Here is a 16,326-nt window from a genome sequence, read left to right on the forward strand (position 1 = left end):
AAGTGGATGAACTGGAAGAAGGTTTTGTACGACGTCTCTCACGAAGCTCTCTCTCTGGTTCGGAAAATCCTTCGGTTTCTGGGGGTCCTAGAGATCGAGTACGTCGCATACAACTATTAAAATAAACAAAATAAACTAAAATTAGCTAACCTATTTTAAACTAACAAACAAAAAAAATAAGAAAAACAAGTAGTAAACAAGGTAAGTCCTAACTCGAGTCGTTCTTAATACGCCTCTAACCGTGTCCTCGGAAAAGGCACCAAAAACTTGATGTGTGTATAATGATGCTCTCACAACTAAGCTTTAAATTTATTAAACGAAAATCCTAAAGAAACCACACAAAACCGGCAAGTGTACCGATCACTAATAGTATAGCACTAAGGAAGTCCGAGTGTCGAACACAAGGACACGAGAAAACGTACTTAATACTTAACCCTAAATAAGACTCACCTAAGAATAATATTTTTTAATTGATTTTTAATTATTAACTATTTAACCTAACTTAATTTAATTAACTTAAAAGACTTAATTTAAGAAAACCAGACGAAACTTTGAAAATAAGATTTATCAATGGGGAAAACGTCTACCTTGTTAAGAATCCTATTGAAGGTATAATAAGCTATTAGATTGTAGAATCTCACGACACCGGTTCCTAAGGATGACACAACTAAGGTTCACTCAAGAAAGCTAGATCACCTCTCGGTCTCACTAACAAACCCTAACCTACACTTAGTTGATTTTAAGAACTAACCGGGTGACGAATTGTTAAAGTGCTCTAATGCCGACTCTCCTCTCAGTCTCACCGACACACTACCCTAATGGAGACGAATACTACGCAACCAAGGATAGAGGAACAATTTATTTTAACTTAAACTAGGTCAATTAATCGCTCACAAACCCAAACACGACAAGAACCAAACCCGCTCTCGCGCGATCCTAATCCTAACAAGTAAAAGCTATGAGACGAGTTTACTTCCTATCACCTCTCGGTCTCTAAGAAGGTGCCTACCCGCTGATTTTAACTAATTAATATACCCAAATAAACCCTACGGTTGTACACCCCGCAAACAATCTCTAAACACAAAGTAAAGAGTTCAAACAAGCTAAAATCAACTAAAACCGATTCAATCAATCAAAGCAAGAGGTAATTGAGTATTATTAATCAAAACACAGCCACTAAAAACAGGCTAATTCAATGTTAAACCAAACTTTACATTAACAATTCAAGTTCTGATCATCAACAATCCAATCTACTTACTAAAACCTAACAATAATCATCTAACCTAGGTAGAACTAACTAGTTTAGCCTATCATTGGTTTTTGACAGCAGCTAATACTTGATTTAAACATCATAAACATCAAAATAAACATAATTAAACTCATTCAAGATTCAAACACAATCAAACACAAGTCAATCTTCACTTTACTTGCAAAACAATTCAAAGTAAAAGATCAAAGTAACTAGTTATGAAACTTGAACAAAAGAACAAAGTTTATAAGAGTTATACTTAAAATTGTGGATGAGTTTATAATGAGAAACAAACCCTAGCTGCTGTACCAAGTCTCCTTGCTGCTGCTATAATCAACAAAGCTTGCAAAAAAGTTTTTTCTTCTTTCCTCCTTGTTGCCCAAAAATCCCAATCGGAATATGCTCCCAAGGTGTTGATTTATATTTGTTATATATTGTTTGTTGTTTTTGTTGCTTCTCACGTGGGAATCACTTCCCACCACACAATTGGTATATGTGTTTCCTTAAAGGAAACACAAAAAATTGAAATTAACCACACAAACAACAAACCAAATTCCTTTGTTTCTAAGATTTCCGATCGGGAAAAAAAGTGAGCTAGATGCTTGCTTAGGGTTTTTTTATTTTTAATGTATAATATATAATATGTAAGTAATGACTTGGAACTTGTGGGCTTGGGTCGGGCCTTGACTTGTAGTCTTCAAAGTTGCTTAAAAAGGTCCCTAGAGTCTTCAAACCTAACTCTTTTTTTCCATTAAAACTCATAACCTACAAGTAATATTCAATCTTTGTAAAATCAAGCAAAAACAAACCATAACTCTTATTAATTATACTATTAAGAAATTAAAACATGATAAAAAGATACGGAAAGTAAGTGTTTTTTTTAACACATCACTTTCCCATCCATATTAACTAATATAATTAATATTACTTTAGAAATTTCGGGATGTTATGGTGGATTGTGACATCCCACATCGGTTGGGAAGGAGAACTAAGCCTTCTTTATAAGGAGGTGGATACATTCCCCATCATAACGCGTTTTGGGCGCTTAATGGTAGGAGATGAGAGGAGAATTCCACAGTTAAGCGTGCTCAGGTGGGAGTAGTATGAGGATGGGTGACCACTTGGGCAACCAAAAGCAAATCCGTGAAGCGATGGTGGTACGCCCCAGCCAAAGCGGACAATATTATGGTGCGGTGGTAGCTGGGCTGTTACAAATGGTATTAAAGCCAGGGTCGGACCGGTGGTGCCAGGTCACGCGAGGACGCTGGACCCCTAAGGGGGGTGGATTGTGACATCCCACATCGGTTGGGAAGGAGAACTAAGCCTTATTTATAAGGAGGTGGATACCTTCCCCATCATAACGCGTTTTGGGCGCTTAATGGTAGCGGATGAGATGAGAATTCCACAGTTAAGCGTGCTCAGGTGGGAGTAGTATGAGGATGGGTGACCACCTGGGTAACCAAAAGCAAATCCGTGAGGTGATGATGGTACGTCCCGGCCAAAGCGGACAATATTATGGTGCGGTGGTAGTTGGGCTGTTACATCTTTAAAGCATAAAAATTGCAACTTTGTATTTTTCTAATTTTAGTTGTTTTTCCCCTTAATTTATTATATAATTCAAATTCATCAGTTTTATTGATTGCGATATACAAGTAATTGTTCCCTCCAATTAAGAAACTGTTCCCCCTACAACTTTTTTTTCTAAAACCACGTACACGCATGTTCAGATTTAGGAGAAAATGTGTCGTTCTCGCTGATGAAGAAGACAATTGAGCATGCACTGGAGTCCGGTGATTGACAACATATGCCTCCTCATTATTGAAGAAATCACTGATCATTCCTCCTCAAGGAAGGTAATTTTTTTTATCCGAAATTGTATCTATATGACCTTATTCTGCCCTAATTTGGGCTGTTAAAATTCTTAATATAGTTTGATGTATGTTTATATCTTCAAATGTGTCTTGTGTGCCAGAGTTAAGTATGTTGGAAGTTCAATTACTATATTGATTACTTTCTTTTTCAGTATGGTGTTATTGTTCAATGTACCAACTACAATTAGATTTCTTGGTTAGGAGGACATATGTGTTTCTTAAATGGTACTGAAGTTCATAATTAGTATTAAAGGGTGAGCAAATTCCTCAAATTAGGCAATATGAGTTATGGACTAAGAAAAAATATTCTTTGCATCTTTTGCGATTTGTTTGATTCATAATTATCTATTTGCTAATATGGTTTAAAATGCTTTATTCAATAATGAATTATTTTTCGGTTTCATATTTTACAGTGATGGTTGAAGCGATAATTAGCCTTTATTTACTTTTGGATTTGCATTGTTTTATTTAAAGCTTTCCGCTGTAAGTTTTAAAAGATGCGGACTTTTGATTAATAACTTATACTTATTGGTGATTCAAACATTCGTGACTTTTAATTTGATCTCTCATTTTAGGTATGTAAAGTGTGTTTTCATAGCTTTATTACCCACAAATCTGGAGATTCTTGATGGATTAGATGATCTTATGCAACTAAGTTCTCTAAAAGAACCATCATTCTTGTACAATCTTTAATACATGATCTATGTAAGTATCTACTAATATTTTAATGGTTTATATTTTTTATTTTAACACCTATTATACTTTACTAATCTTGTATATTTGTATTCCTCACATTTTCTGTTACAGTCCAAAGCAAGACTGGTAATCGTTTTGGTTGACCTCAATCCCTTCAAGAAAATCCCAATTCAGATTCTAGGTTCGTGCATTTTTTTCCAGGTTCGACTGATCAATTGGTTTGGATGTTGTTGTCTTAATCGATTTGGCTAATATTGGAATTACTTGCTTTATATTATACTTTATAAATTTTGATTGAATTTATTAAAGCTATCACATATAAAATAATTCTTTGTAAGTTTGAAATGTATAATATTAATTTGATAGGATTAACTTGTTCAGTTATATGTGGTGAGGAGAAACAAAATCAACTATGATTCTCAACTCTTGTTGGAAAAGGAAGCCACCTAATGATGGATATCGGGACCAAAAGCAAATGAAATAAAAGCATGGCAATGAAGGTTGGTATGAAGCTCTTTGATGGTTTTTTTATGTTAAAAAACTAGGATAAATTATAAAGGAATGAAATAGATAAACGAGGGGGTGATTGTTGAGTGAGGATGTTGGTATTGGTGTAGCTTTGGCGTCAAGTGTAACTCCAAGAAGTCACCATGATCGAACCTTCTAAAATGTTGCTTTAGTTTTCTTATAGGTTTTTAAGTGCAACAGACAGTGCCGAATTTATGACTAATGTGTGGACTGATGTGATCATCATTGCAGAGTATATCGTTAAATCAAGTTATGGACTTATGGTGCAGCTAGAGGAATAACAAATGTTTTCTCGGGAGTAGGAGGGCATGTTAACCACTCTATAAGCTAATCCCTCTTATATTCAGTTCATATATATATATATCATGTATTACTCATTTAAATCTTTCAGTTGGAAATTCGCATTTTTAGTAGTGAACGTTACTATTTTTTAGTAAACACGCTAGAATGAGCTACTTTATGCAACGGGTCAAACATACTCTTTTTAGGTTGTGTTTGTTTTTGCTTCAAAGGTCTGCAGGAGGGCGCCCGCAGACATAAGTTTCTGAAGACAGTTTGTTTAAAAAAAGGAAAAAGATCTGAAAACTTCTTATATGATCTTAAATAAGAAGCTAATATCCAACATCTTCACACTTCTTCACACTTCTTATCATCCTATCAACATCCAATGTCCACCACCACCACCCACCATGCGCCACCACCCACTACCACCACCACCACCACCACCCACCGTCCACTACCACCACCCACCACCTACCATCCACCGCCACCACCACCACCCACCGTCCGACGCCACCACCACCACCCACCGTCCAACGCCACCATCGTCAACCACCCACCACCACCACCCACCGTTGACCACAACACACTACCACCACCTAGAGGTGCACAAATCGGTTTTTTTAAAAAAACAGGTTCAGTTATTAACCGGACCGGTTTTTTTTTGCCCGGAAAAAAAACCGGTTCGGTTAATAACCGGACCGGTTAATAACCGGTTTTTGTATGTCAAAACCCTAACCGGTCTAACCGGTTAGGACCGGTTTAGAAACCGGTTAGAACCGGTTAATAACCGGTTAACCGGTTTTTTTTTTAAATAACCGGTTAATAACCGGTTTTTTTCATAATAACCGGTTTTAAAAAAAAACCGGTTTTTCCATTAACCGGTTCGTTAACCGGTTTTGGATCTAAAACTTGTAACCGAAATACGAACCGGCGGTTTGAAACCGGTCAAACCGGTTTTAAAAAAACGGTTTTCGTAAAAACCGGTTTCCGGTTTAAACCGGCAAACCGGTTCCCCAACCGGTTTTTTTGACCATCTCTACCACCACCCACTGTCTGCAACCACCACCACAACCACCCGCCACCACCATCCACCACCACCACCGTCCACCATCCACAACCACCTTCCACCACCCGCACCACCACCGGTCATCACCACCGCTGGCCATAACCACCGTCCACCACCACCACAGTCCACTACTCACCACCACCGTCCACCACCACCACTACCCACCATCGGCCACCATCACCGTCCACCACCCACCACAACCATCCATCACCACCGTTCACCGCCTACCATAATCGTCTACCACCAATCGTACACCACCACCCACTTCCATAGCCCGTACAGCACTACCAATTATTTTAGAAGTCTTCAAACGTTAAATGACTTCTATATATTGTGATATATAAGATATGTTACTAATTTTCAGCTTATGTAGACGATATCCAGTTTATAAAACAAACCGTATTATATTTTCAGATTGCAGACTTCAGACCACATCATCAGTTGCAGACATAAAATCAGATGAAATCAGATTGCAGACAGTTTTGTCTTAAAAAACAAACAACACCTTAGTAAACGGGTCATGCATATCCTTTTTTTAGTAAAAAGGTCAAACATTTATAGTAATCAGGTCAATTTATAATTTTTGTAAGCGTGCCAAATTTATAATTAAATTAAATTATTAAACAAGCCATACATATTCGTTTTAGTAAATGAGAAAAAAATACCATTTTTAGTTAATGAGACAAAGTAACAATTTTGATTGCATGGGTTAAAAGTTTCAATTCATTAAGCAAGCAAAACTTGTCGTATTTAGTAAACGGCGCCAACTTTTTTATTTTAGTAACGGCCCAAAATCACCGTTTTATGTTTAATGATAGATAAGCTTTCGGATATTGGCAATTCCTATTGTTTCTTGGTTACAATCAAGATCGGTTCAAGAAATTCCTACCGACCATGTTTTCACATATGGTAGTGAAAAAGTCTGTGAAATTACATTTCTGCCCTCGCCGGAAAAAAGCCAACAGCCAGACATACAACTGATCCGCCTGAGATTGAATATGCAAAAAGGGATGATGCAATCTTTAAATTCTTCATTATTGTTGCTTACATTTCTGGCATGGGACCAAAGGTAATTTGGATGAAACAAATGCCTTTTTTTCTTGTGTAAATTTCTTGTTCATTACGTTGGTTATAAATGTATGGACAGCGAGGTGTTTCTAAGATTAGTGTTGTAAAAATAATCAAATTATATAAGTATACTGAGATTAATAAATTATGTCAGTTTTTTGTTATGTTTTCATGATAGTGATTAGTGGTTATCCAACCAAATGTATATTGTCTCCAGAATTTAGGTTTTGAACTAACCTTGAAAAAATATTGATTATATCAAAATGTAATTTACTTAGTGTTATACGATCCGATACAGTATCATAACAATTGTCATCTTTCATGTGTAATGTGGTAGTCCATATATGAATATACACTTTCTCCAAGTTGTAAGGGAAAATAAGAATACTTGATTAAAAGTTGGATGTTTTGATGTCTAATCTTATGACATATATAGACTACATCGATCCTATTAACTAGAAAACTTTAAGAAAAATAAAACACTAAACATAAATACATAAAAAAAAAACTCCAGTAACATGTTATACGAATAAAAAACTAACAAGACTACTGTGCAATATATCACGAGATGATTAATCAACTATCATAAAGAAGTAACACGTTAAAATTCATCGATGTCGCAGCATCGCGCGAGTTTTCTACTAGTTTTTAATAATAATAATTTCTTATTTTTTAATTGAAATAATAAGTACCTTTGGTTTACGTTATGTTTATTTAGTTGATTTACGGTTTTACTTTTTGTGTATTATCTATTATGCGGTGTTCATTATTCAACTAGACTCATTCCAACCCAACTATAAACCTACCAGTCTCAATTGAAAGTGCGCAAGCGTTAAAAAAATATAATTAATGTAACACACTAATATATACGTATTAAATAAAAAAATCCGTAGAAAAATAAAATAAACTAGTATTAGCAACCCCCCCCCCCACGTTGCAGCGTGGGTGTAAAATTGTGTATTTAAACATCCACTCAACTCGAAAGCATGAAGTTACCACCATCACAGCATTGCCTTCGGTCATCTTCCCCTCAGCAGCGGCAACTAACTTTCATTAACCATTAAGAAAACCAAACAAAAAGTAGACGTAAAAATGTTGTAGCACGCACTCTAGTTGCATCTTGGTAACACACAAAAATTAGACCGAAATATAATATAGAGAAAAAAAATAACCAAGCCAACTTCACATGTATGTGTTGCGACGAGACCGTTAAACGGGAAAATTGGACATAAAAACGATGAACAACACACACGCATTGCAGCATTTTAACTCATAAATTTAGACCTAAATCTTAAACAAAAAAATTGTAAAAGATAAAAAGTATATGAGACCAAAAGTTGAAAGTGAAACAATGTTGGGGGGTGTAAACTATAAAACATGTTGGTCCAAAAGTATAAAAAAAAGAAAATTAAATAAAATGAAGTACAAACTAAGAAGCTTAATTTGCACACATTCAATGCCTACTCCTCCCAAATTTATAATTATATAAATTATTTACAAAACATAAAATACCAAAATAATTAAAAACAAAACCTAAATTAACCACCGTAACATGGAGCTAAAAGCTCTAATATATATAAACAAAAGCTTTAAAACTTTCTGGTTGCTCTCTACATTCTCTCAAGCCACCAAATTGCATTATTTGTAAATGGGGGCTTCTCATGCATTTGACCCGAATTCACGGGTATGAGTCTCACCAAACCCATATTCTTTAAACGAGTTAAAACATCTCATTAAATTAAAAAATAATCTCACCAAATATTTGATGTGAAAAACCTTATATAATAGGGATATATTAAAAATTAATATCTGATTCTTTAAAAAAACATATATATTATTTATAATTAAAAAACAATTTTATAGTAAAAAAAATAAACGGGTCATGGGTCTCATTAAACTCAAATAGTTTTTAAACCGAGATAACATCTCATTTATTTGTGAAACCCTTTCATTATCAAATACTAAGTATATTATTAACCTCTATGCTATAAATAAAATTAGAAACCAAAAAATATATAAATATTATAAACGAATAATGTAACCCCCGTAATATGGGGATAAAAGCTAATAAACTATAAAATTTCAAATTATTTTGACTCATAGGCTAACATAACTAAACCCTGTTTCTCAAATACTTTTTCCCACTGTTTTCGTCCCCGGTTGAAGTGGAAAACCAATTCTTCGGCTAAAACGGACAGCCCCAAGAGGGAAACCAACAACAAAACCCCATGCTTGTGCGATCTTTCCTTAATCACCAATGAGTAGGGGTGTTCAAAGTCGGATATCCGGACTTTCAGATATCCGAACTTTGGATTTCCGAAATTTCGGATTCAGATAGTGAAATCAAGTATCTGAAAGGTTCGGGTATCCGATCAAATAGTGAACCAGATATCTGAAATGTTCAAAAAAAATAATTATAATAAAGAAAATTAAAGAAATATTTTAATAATATTCAAATATCCGAAGTATTTGAAAATAATCCGAAATATCTAAAAATTTTCCAAAATTTATAAATAATATATATATTATATAATAATTAAAAAATTACTTCAGATAGTTTGGGTATCTGAAATTTTAGATATTTGAATTTTTGACTAATTTGGATTCAAATTTTCGAATAGTTCGAGTACGGTTTCTATTCGAATTATTTTTTCACCCCCTGTCTCTACCGGCGATGACCAACCGATTCCACATTTGTTTGTGGGCCTTGGTACAGATTAAACTAGTCACAATAAGTCTTGGCCCAACTAGTTTGATTGACCCAAGTCCACTTGGATCGAGAATGCATTTGAAAATTGTTGGCTACTGGCTCCTGCCTCTTGAGGAGTATACTCCCTGATGAGAGGTGCACAAAAAACCCGAACTCGGAACTGAACCTAATAAATATACCCGGTACCGGTTTTTTATACCTGGATGTTTAATATCCAAACTCGTACCCGACCCTACCCGTAGGGTACGGATAGAATACGAATTTCAGTACCAAAACTCGTACCCGAAACCAGGCCCGATTTGTACCAGGTAATGCCCCGAAAACCCGAACCGGTTCCATACCCGAACCGGGTTTTACGAATACCCGGAACCGGGTTTTCAAATACCCGATCTATACCTAATATTACTCAAAAAATACCCGGAAAAATAATCCTAAAATGTGCAACCCCTTATAAAATCCAATATATATTCGAAAAAAACCCGAAAAAAAGCCATAAAAAACCCAAAAATAGGGTTTTTCCAATACCCCGAAATACGGTATTCAGATACCCGGTTTTAGAATACCCAGTTCGATACCCGATCCGAACCCGATACATAGGGTATGGTTTTTAGAAACAATATCAAAACCCGAACTGGTTTACCAATACCCGTTTCCAAAACCCGATCGTACCCGAACCCGATTTTATACCCAAACCCAGGTATTTAAAAAATCTAATTTATGTACCTCTACCCCTGACCCCTCTTCCCATATTTGTTACATTCGTTACATCATGATCCACTCTCTTTAACTCATTTAAAAAAAGTACTCTACTGAGAATAGTTGGCTCCTGCTCTCCTTGCTCTCTTCCTTTGTCAAATAAAAGATTAATATAAATGAAAAGTAAATTAAAATTTAAAATTAACACTACATTAAAAAATAACCAACTAAAATTAGTTAAACACTCATAAATAATTTAAAGAATATAAAATTTCGAGTCCAAGCATGTGTTAAAGTGTTACAAGACCTAAGTATTTTTCTTTCCAAAAGAAGTCCGTTTTCATAAAATTTATACCTGAATGATTAGAAAAATAAATGATACAAACATGTGTATTTATTTAAGTGGTTTAATGGGTGGTGATTACTCGGCGTAAATCTTCACGCTGGGCGGGCCCTGTACAATGGGGTTGGTGTCTGCTAGAGTAGCCATGGCCACATGGAGTCATGGACTTGGAAGTTGGAACATGGAAGTGTGGAACGCCCTTCACACCGGCCTGATAGTTTAAAAGGAAAACAAATTCAATCTAATGGTTAAAAGTATGTCGGTAAACGAACCGAGCGTTCAGTTAACCGTTCATGAACCGTTTGACATGAAGTTTGTTAGGGTATTTATAACTCGAACTTGCTTACTCCAACCACTTACTTGTTTAACTTCATGTTTGGTATGTCGTGTCTTAAATTTTCAGTCGTACTTGAAATCATTATCATATATTCTTTATAATTACAATTTACGTGTTTGTATAGTTAAATATGATTCTCTGATTTTGTGTTATGCTTTTATTCAACTAAGACTCATAAGATATAACTATGACATTAATGGCGTATCACCATCAATGGTGGTGTGATGATCAGTTCGTGACTTCTCTTTTGTTTGTGTTATTTGATATTTAACTTTATAGGAAATGTATATGTGTTAGATAATATGATCATTAGTGACATTTGATTTGATGAATGGTTGTCGTATGTATCCACACTCCCATCATCAATTTGTGGTCCATTCACTACAAATTTTAGGGATTTGATTTTGTTGAAATACCTGCATATATTATTTTTTAATAAAATACTACTTATTTGCCAACAAGTGACAAATAAATAGTTGTTTGTCGTCACTTATGATTTTCTTTTCTTCGGGATACATTAGCCACGTAATTTGGGTCCTACGACATCTCATTGATGTTATGGGAACCATAACCAATACTTTATTTTCAAATTAAAATTATAAAAAAAACAGTATAACTATGGACTTAGCTAAGTTTATCCCACACCGGCTAGATAGACAATTACATTGTCTAAGTTAGACTGACAATTGAATGTAAATGATAATGAAACGCATATATTAAGCACAATTAAAATGTCTTCAAAAGATTATTACAAAACCATCAACATAATTAGTTGTAAATATATTAAATCTTAGCCATCTCCTTCCTCAAAGCATTAGCCCTAACCAAGCTCCCAATGGTATTAACAGCAAGCTTCAAATCATCCAAAGGATTCCCGGGCACCACCCGCTTGTACAAATAGCTGTCGAACGTCATCTTCTGCACGTACTCATCCGCACACATCTCCACAAACGCCTCCCTTGCTGGATTCGACCGGTAGAACACCTTCTGCAATATATCCAACACCTTGTACGTCGGCCAGTACGTCTTGTCCCATTTCTCCAAGTAAGTCCTCAAATCTGACTCATCCACCATTCGTGTCCCGTTGGCCGATCCCTCCACGATCGCCTCAGCACACATCCGCCCACTCTTGGCCGCAAAATAAATCCCCTCCCCAGAGCATTTAGTCACATACCCAGCAGCATCCCCAACCAGGGCGACTCTGTCTGCCAGTCGCCTTGGGCGCGGATGTTCAGGTATGGGGTGGGCTTCCACACGGATTATTTTACCCCCTATTATCTTGTCCCGCGCACGCAGGCGCGTGGCAAGTTGGAATTTTTTAATATCAGGTTTATGTGTAACCGTGCCGGTGCCAACCGCCACGTGGTCACATTTAGGGAAAACCCAGCCGTAGAAGTCCGGGGACACATCGTCCCCGACGTACATCTCGGCTAGGTTTTCATAATACAGCATCTTATCGTCGGGGATTTTGATACGCTCTTGAAACGCAATCGCGTACTCATAATCCCCGGCGTCGATGGACTTTGCGACGCGGGAATTGGCGCCATCAGCGCCAATTACCGCGTCGAATTCAGCAGTAACCTTTTTACCAACGGACCCAGCTTTGCCGTCGTACTCGTTGTAATGAATAACATAGGGCGCGTATTTGTCCGTAGGCTTGTCCATTTTGACAAACAGCCCGTTAATTATAGTGGCTCCGGCTGCGGCTGCGCGGTCACGGAGGTAACAGTCAAGGACTTCACGGCGGACCATTCCGATGTACTCGTGGGGCTTAAGGGTCCGACCAATATCGACGGCAACGTTGGACGGAGATATCATTTTCATCTTGGTGACTCGCCGGTCGATAATATCCAACGGCAGGTCGAATTCTCCGACCATACAGAGCGGAATTGCACCGCCGCAGGGTTTGGCGTTGTCCAATTTGCGTTCGATTAGAATGGTTTCGACTCCGCCTTTGGCTAGGGTTTCTGCTGCGGCGCCGCCGGCGGGTCCACCGCCGATGATGGCGACGCGGAGGTTGCGGCCGGTGATTTTGGGGCTGGATTTAGCGGCGAGGACGTTGAGACGGCGGTAGTGGAGTTGGGTGGATGGGATGGGTTTGGAGAAGAGGGTCTTGGAGGAATGGTGGTTTTCCGGCGAGGATTGACGGAGTCCGACGAAGGATTTGAGTGCGACGGAAGCCATGGTGGTCTGTGGTGGTGAGTTCAAGTGAAGTGAAGTCAAGTGTTTGGTTTTGTAAGATTTCTGAGGATATGATTTTAGATACTGTGGGTGTTGAGACCGTTGATTTGAGAGGACGGACGGTTCTGATTTGTTGTGGATAATGGAAGATAAATTGCTTGTTTTTCAGGCAAATGACTGTTTTGTCCCTAAAAATTGTGATAGGAGGTGTCTGAAAGACTGAATTAACGCAAAGATTTACTAAATTTGAATATTACCCGGTTGCTAAGTGTACCCAACAGTCCAATACAAGACAAGAGGTGATATAAGTTTTGATGAAAGGTTAACAAAAACACATAGAAAATCAGTTTTTTTTATTACTAAGATCATCATCATCATCATCGTACTCAGTATATCCCACCAATAGCAATGCTATGGTAGGGTCTGAGGAGGGTAAGATGTAGACAGCCTTACCTCTATCCCATAGGGATAGAGAGGCTGCTTCCGGTGAGACCCCCGGCTCGATAGTAGTTTTGAATCAAGCCTTGGACATAAGACACATAACACTCAATCATCGGGACACCGGCAGATTGGTGCATGTGCCCTTGTCTTTCGGCTATCAACGCCACCACATGATGCCTGATTAACCTTCCGCCACTTTTAACGTTATTTTCACGTGATTAGTAAAATAACGTCAAAATTAGTGCAATTTTACTTTTGCCCACCCAAGGGTTCACACATATATACATTATATGTGCGCACCGCAAGCAGGGCGTTATTTTCACGTTTTTATTACTAAGATGTAAAATGTTTACTTTTTTAATATAACTTAGGAGAGAGTGGTCTGGAAACAGCCACGTAGTTAAGGTACTTCACTATGTTTGTTGTTGACAATTTATGACAACCACTTTCTCTCTGAATTTATGGTATGTTTTCTGGTACTTTCAATTCAAATTTTAATGGCTCATTTTAATTTATGATACTTAAGTATAAAATATTTTTATTATAATAGAAAGTCATAATATTTACACATGTTTTGGATTTGAAACTTTCTATAATGGTCATGAACTCTCATGATATTACAAAATTTAAGGGTTAAAAAGGTTAAAAAAGTTTTTAAAAAAATATTAATATTGTTGTGAAACAAACCTAATAGCCAAACATGTGATAAAGAGGTGTAAGGAGAAAGATAGAGATTTCATTAATCATGCGCATTACAAAGAGGTACAATGAGATATATATATAGGATAGGAAAACTTGAGGGGAAAGTTAATCTATATTAGGTATTGATAACCATAATATTAATACATTTATAACACACCATCTTGGTTATCAACTTAATAAACTTGGAAATGTTGTCTCATTAAAAACCTTGCTAGGAAAGCCCAGTGAAATAAAACCATAGCTAGGGAAAAAGAGTGCAGCGTGTATTGTCTCCCCATGATTTGGATATCCATTAAAATGGTAAACATCGATCTTATGTGAAAGTTGCCTAAAACGAACCAACTCGACAAATAAACAAAAGAAGATGTCTGCATTATGCAGCACGGTACCGTGCTTCCAAAAGCACGGCGCCGTGCTTTTATGTGCAGTAGAGTTATTTTAATTAATAAAATAATAAAATAACTTCTTCAATCCATTAACCCTAAAAACAACTTCATTTCTGAACAACAAACCGCCGACCAACCCCTATTTCACTAATTTCTTCATCAAATCTTCAATTTTGAACCAAATGTATGTTAATTTAGCGATTATATTGTTCAAATTCATCTTTCTAGGTTTAGTTTAACCCTAAAATCTCTCAAATTGATTAAATCGGGTCTAAACCCGAAAACGATATGGGTTATTGTATTAGTCTAGGATGAATAGATTGTTGAATAGTTGGTTGTTAAAGTTTAATTGAAAGGAACCATTCGGATTTTGGATCTTGGGATAAATATCTAACAAACTAATAAACCCAATTGTAATAACCGGTTAGAAACGAAGGTTCGAATTTGGATAAAGTAGAAATTAGGATTAAAAACACGAACCGTGCTTTGAACAACATGAATCGTGGTCACATTTTCGTCAACCAAAAGTCAAAATTCTATAGGAACTAAGGAACAGCAACAGCGCGGTACCGTGCTGTTGAAAGCACGCCGTTGTGCTCTGTTCTCTGTTCCAGCATAGTGATAATTTTTGTTGAATTTTGACTAATTTGGGTACAAATTGCAGATGGCCGAGTATGAGGACAATGTTCATGCATTTCTGGTTTTTCCCGGACGCAATGCAAGGAACAGACAAGCTAACGCCAGACTAACCTACCTGAACCGACGATTCCCAGAACCAAACTTCTACGCCTGCAAAAACACATTGTGCCAAGTCAATCAGTGGGACCGGTAAAAGACATTTGTGAAAGGGCCATGGCGACGGGTTTTTGGTCAAACAGGAGAGGCAGTAACAGAACTGACAAAGGAGTTCTTAGCTTCTTTCAACATAAAGAAGAAGAAATTGGACATGTGGGATGAAGAAGCAATCGAATTTAGATGTGGGGGTGAATGGCACACAACTTCTGTCACCCAACTGGGAGTTGATCTAGGGATCTACACAACCGAGGAAACTGACTCAGAAATTTGGTTTAATGCTTAAACAACATTTGCAGATGAAGATGCTGATGATGAAGCCAAAGCAGGAAACACAAGGCTAGAAGACTGGGAACACCTGAGTTATGGTACAGAAGAATACAATGCAAGCTTTTCAAAGAGCACAGCACTACGTGACCCGCTAATGAGATACATTCATCGTCTGCTCAGTCACACTGCCACGAATCGAGGTCAAAGTGAGGGGTTGTTAACTTGAGGGATCTTTGGGCATTGTACTGCATGAAGAATGACGAACCATGCAACATTACATTATTATTCTGCAAGCTTTTCATGACAAATGCAACTGCCAAAGAAAACACCCCGATTTTGGGTGGCCCTTGGATCTACAACCTTTATGGGGCCTATAATGTGGACAGAGAAGGGACCCGAAGCCCAGACCCGATAGCTCTCAGCCTTGATTATTGCCAAAGCATGCAGATGGTTCAGCGAATCGGTCAGAACCCGGATGTGTGGAGGTTCTGTGATAAATATAACCAGGTTTAGGACCCCGAAGACCCTGTAGAAATGATGCTTCAGGATGTACCTGAGAGACGAGGATCACCGCTCAGACAATACCGACGCCGCACCTACCATCAGCGAGGAGGCCCATCTTCATCAGGGGCCAGCCCCAGCTCGTCATACAACAGCCGATAATCTTTCGAGGGTCTGTATGGACTCATTGATCAATTCTCAGCTAAC

General features: G+C 37.3%; 1 protein-coding gene across 1 annotated transcript; it reads right to left on the bottom strand.

The window, feature by feature from the left end:
• Nucleotides 1-11,506: 11,506 nt before the first annotated feature.
• Nucleotides 11,507-13,216, bottom strand: LOC143637086 (geranylgeranyl diphosphate reductase, chloroplastic-like). Its single transcript, XM_077104541.1, has one exon. The coding sequence runs from the start codon at nt 13,028-13,030 to the stop codon at nt 11,630-11,632; it is 1,401 nt and encodes a 466-aa protein (XP_076960656.1). The 5' UTR covers nt 13,031-13,216; the 3' UTR covers nt 11,507-11,629.
• Between the last annotated feature and the right edge of the window lie 3,110 nt (nt 13,217-16,326).

The sequence above is a fragment of the Bidens hawaiensis genome, unplaced genomic scaffold (genome assembly GCF_021521415.1).
Source record: "Bidens hawaiensis isolate Kalapana, Puna unplaced genomic scaffold, B.hawaiensis_p1.1 tig00008123_1, whole genome shotgun sequence".
NCBI classification, from domain to species: domain Eukaryota; kingdom Viridiplantae; phylum Streptophyta; class Magnoliopsida; order Asterales; family Asteraceae; genus Bidens; species Bidens hawaiensis.